The 3,541-nt window shown below is 42.9% G+C and overlaps 2 protein-coding genes across 2 annotated transcripts in view; one reads left to right on the top strand and one right to left on the bottom strand.

Moving 5' to 3' along the window:
* ubtfl (upstream binding transcription factor, like) overlaps positions 1-1,146 on the bottom strand; it is an 18,826-nt gene extending 17,680 nt beyond the window's left edge. The window contains exon 1 of the mRNA XM_037681437.1: positions 1,122-1,146. Coding sequence (XP_037537365.1) covers positions 1,122-1,146 — 25 coding nt within the window. The remainder of the gene's footprint in view (positions 1-1,121) is intronic.
* A 772-nt stretch (positions 1,147-1,918) lies between these two features.
* tmub1 (transmembrane and ubiquitin-like domain containing 1) overlaps positions 1,919-3,541 on the top strand; it is a 4,317-nt gene continuing 2,694 nt past the window's right edge. Inside the window, exon 1 of the mRNA XM_037681953.1 lies at positions 1,919-2,003. The gene's annotated coding sequence lies outside the window, so the exon portion shown is untranslated. The remainder of the gene's footprint in view (positions 2,004-3,541) is intronic.

The raw sequence follows: 3,541 nt of genomic DNA, 5'->3' as shown, positions 1-3,541 counted from the left end.
ATATATATATATGTATATATACATATATATATATATATGTATATATACATATATATATATATATATGTATATATACATATACGTAACTCAGCTTGGCAGGGCCTTAAAAACATGGCCGCTGTGAATATCACCATCACCTGTTGAAATACCATCCATGTGGATGGTAGCAGCCGTGCACTCTTTCCTAATGACCTCACCCTCTTCTTCACCAGATTTGAGAAAGACAGTGCCACTCTGCTGGAAGAGATCAGGTCAACACTTCAACCCAGCAGCGGCACACTCACCTTCAGCACAAAAGATTTTTGGCAAGAATTGTTAAACAGCATGTCATTCAAGCAACAAACTCTCTGATTGATCCCCTCAAATTTGCATATCGCACGAGCAGAGGTGTCGATGATGTTAACATATTCATCGTGGACACTGTACACAGACACCTTGAAGTCCTCAGTCAGACTACTGTTTACAGATTTCTCCTCTGCGTTCAACACCCTTCAGCCTCACATCTTGACCAATAAACTCTTCTTCCATTTCCACCTGAACGACCAGCTCATCCTGTGGTTTCTGGACTTTTTAACCCACAGATCACAAAGAGTGCTGGTTAACTCAACTTTCTCTGACTTACTCCACACCTCCACTGGCTCTCCACAGGGCTGTGTCCTCTCTCCGCTGCTCTTCGTCCTCTACACAGATGACTGTAGATCTACACAGCCCAACTCTTACCTGGTGAAACACGCTGATGACACAGTTCTTCTGTCTCTGATGTTAGGCCCCTCACAGCATCATGGAGCAGCTCTACAGGAGTTTGTGGACTGGTGTGACAGCTCTTGTCTGGAGATGAACATCATTTAGACCAAAGATATGATGGCGACTGTTTCCAATCAGCAGAGGGTGCTGACCACAGCAGTCACCACATAAATCCATGGAGAGCTTGTTGAGCTTGTGGAGGAGTACAAATATCTGGGTACCATCTTTGACAGTCTGCTGAAATTCTCTGCCAGCATGGAGGAGATCCTCAGAAAGTGTCACCAGAGGCAGTACCTCCTCAGGAAGCTCAACTCCTTTGGAGTAAGTAAGATCATTCCCCGGACATTTTACGACTCCTTTATCGAGAGCATCATCACCTTCTCCATAACCTGCTGGTTTCATTCTGCCAGCATCCAGAACAGCATCCACCTGCAGAAGACTGTCACTGTCTGTTCTAAAATGATTGGATTACGCCCTTAGGACCCCGTCTGTCGTCTATGAACACTTATCGAAGCGGATCATACAGGACCCTTCACGTGTCCTCTTCTCATCATTTGAGTGGCGTCCATCGGGTCGCCGGCTCCGCTGCCCTGCCTGCAGGACACAGAGCAGAAGAGCTGCCTTTGTGCCCAGGGCTGTCCAGCTCTTACTGTAAACAAATACCAATCAACCTTTATTTCTACAGGTAAATTCCATTGAGCCTCGAGGACTCATTTACAAGAGAGACCTGGTTTAACAAAGAAAGATGACAACAATGGACAACAGCAACAACAATAAACGGTTATAAAAAGTAGTAGTAAATGGTCCTGTTTATTTTTTTATTCATACATACACTTACAGATACACATCCCCTCTCCATACATATACATTCACACCCTATGCCCACCCCTCATACACATACATCGGCCCATTCCACAGGACTTTAGTTGCAAAAAGGACTTATTTATCTTATTGCCCATTTGCACCTTGTTCATGCGTATTGGATTTTCTTCTATTATACATTTTTATTTTGTGTTATTTTATGTATGCTCTACGTGTCTTTTTTAATTGTCCCCTTGGGGATAAATAACGTTTTTTGATTGAATTGAACCATCTAAATAATTTAAATTTAAGGTTGATACGTCATGTTCAGCTGACCAGCAGGGGGCAGCATGACGTCATTTCCGTCAGATGCGCAGAAGAAGAAGCAGCTGGACAGCAGTCCGAGGAGGTTAGCCTGGAAGCTAACGTCTGGTGAAATGAAAGTTCTGGTATAAACGGTGAGTTCCGGTTCGGATCCAGGAGTTCTTGTTAGGTTCGAGTTCCTTCTGACTCTCTCCGGAACCGAGTCTTATCCGGATCCGGCTTTTGCTTAGCTTGAGCTAACTTCCGCTGTTAGCTGCGGGTTTAGCCATCTGGTCCGAATTCTGCGGTTTTAACTTCCGGTCAGTGTCTCAGAGTAAACAACAAACAAAGAGAACAACATGAAACGAACCGTTTGAACTTGTGGAACAGAGAACAGGTGTGTTCGGTTTTGGAAGAGGGTCTCTGAGTGGGAATGCAGCTGGTTTCTGTGTGTTGTCCAGTTCTCAGGCTGAATACAGAACTGTGATGCTTTCAAAGACTGTTGGAAGTTCAACAACTCCAAGATGTGCCTTCATGGTCCCTTCTAGTCCTCCACAGTTTACACTGACCACGATGCAGGGAGTCGAGGTTCGTCAACTCTAGAAGCTCAACTTTGAAGTTAAGAACGCATAACTAACTCAAAACAAACAGAGGGCCTCTGAATGAAGGCGCACTTTGATGACGTCACAGGTCCTCTTCAGTCCTACCAACGAATGGGCCTCGTGAGTTCAGGTGATGATTTATAAAACATGACAAGTGTTTTTGAGAAGACGACGCTCAGTTTTTATACAAACCGGTTTTAATGAAACTTTGACGCAATCTCAGGATTAGTCACCCAAACTGATCCTGGATCAGGTCTATACAAATAGAATCAAACAGGAGGTCTGACAGGTTGTATTTCAAGCTCCGCCCCTCTGTGGCCCCCTGGGGGGCTGCCAAGAGAGGCTGGGGGAAAGATTTTAAAAAGCAAAAAAAAAAAATATATATATTTAAGTAATTTTTGTTTTTTTAATTACTATAATAAAATCAAATCTATTATTCATTAATTATTTTAAAATATATTTTATAATCTTGAATATTTTTCATCACGCTCATCTTTCTGATTGGCTGCCAGTCAGATGTATCAAGCTGCTTTACTCAAAGCACGGACGAAACCAAGACGTTTCTAAAAAGACCCAAGGAACCGACCGGCAGCCCTGATAATAATAATAATAATAATAATAATAATAAAGAACTCATGACCAGCTAAAATTCAAAGGTATGGGGAAGCACACATTTAAGTTTTCAAGGATTCAAGGTTCTTTATTTGTCCAAAAAAAAGTTAAATCTGGTCCTCTGGACATTCAGAAAAACAAAAAACAAAGCAAAACAACAAAAAATGTAGAAACGTTTCATCTCTCATCCTGAGGACTTCCTCAGTCTGAGGTGCTGTATTCAGCTCAGTCTCTTAAATAGCACCTTCTCAGAGTGGATCAACCAGTTTGCTGCTGACAACCAGAACCAGCTGATCACATGGTCAAGAAGGACCATCAGCCTAACAATGGATCATTAGCACCTGATGGCTGTTTACTGTTCACAGAGGGCTGAGTGATACTAGCAATCACAGCATTGTAAGAGGGGGACAGTTGAACCTGGAGGCTCCACCCCTGTTTAATGATGGACGGTTTCTTTTCACAAAGATGGCTCCATGGCC

Source organism: Nematolebias whitei, chromosome 9 (genome assembly GCF_014905685.2).
Source record: "Nematolebias whitei isolate Nwh7 chromosome 9, NemWhi1, whole genome shotgun sequence".
In the NCBI taxonomy this organism is placed as follows: Eukaryota; Metazoa; Chordata; class Actinopteri; order Cyprinodontiformes; family Rivulidae; genus Nematolebias; species Nematolebias whitei.
This window is presented reverse-complemented; position numbering and strand designations above follow the sequence as displayed.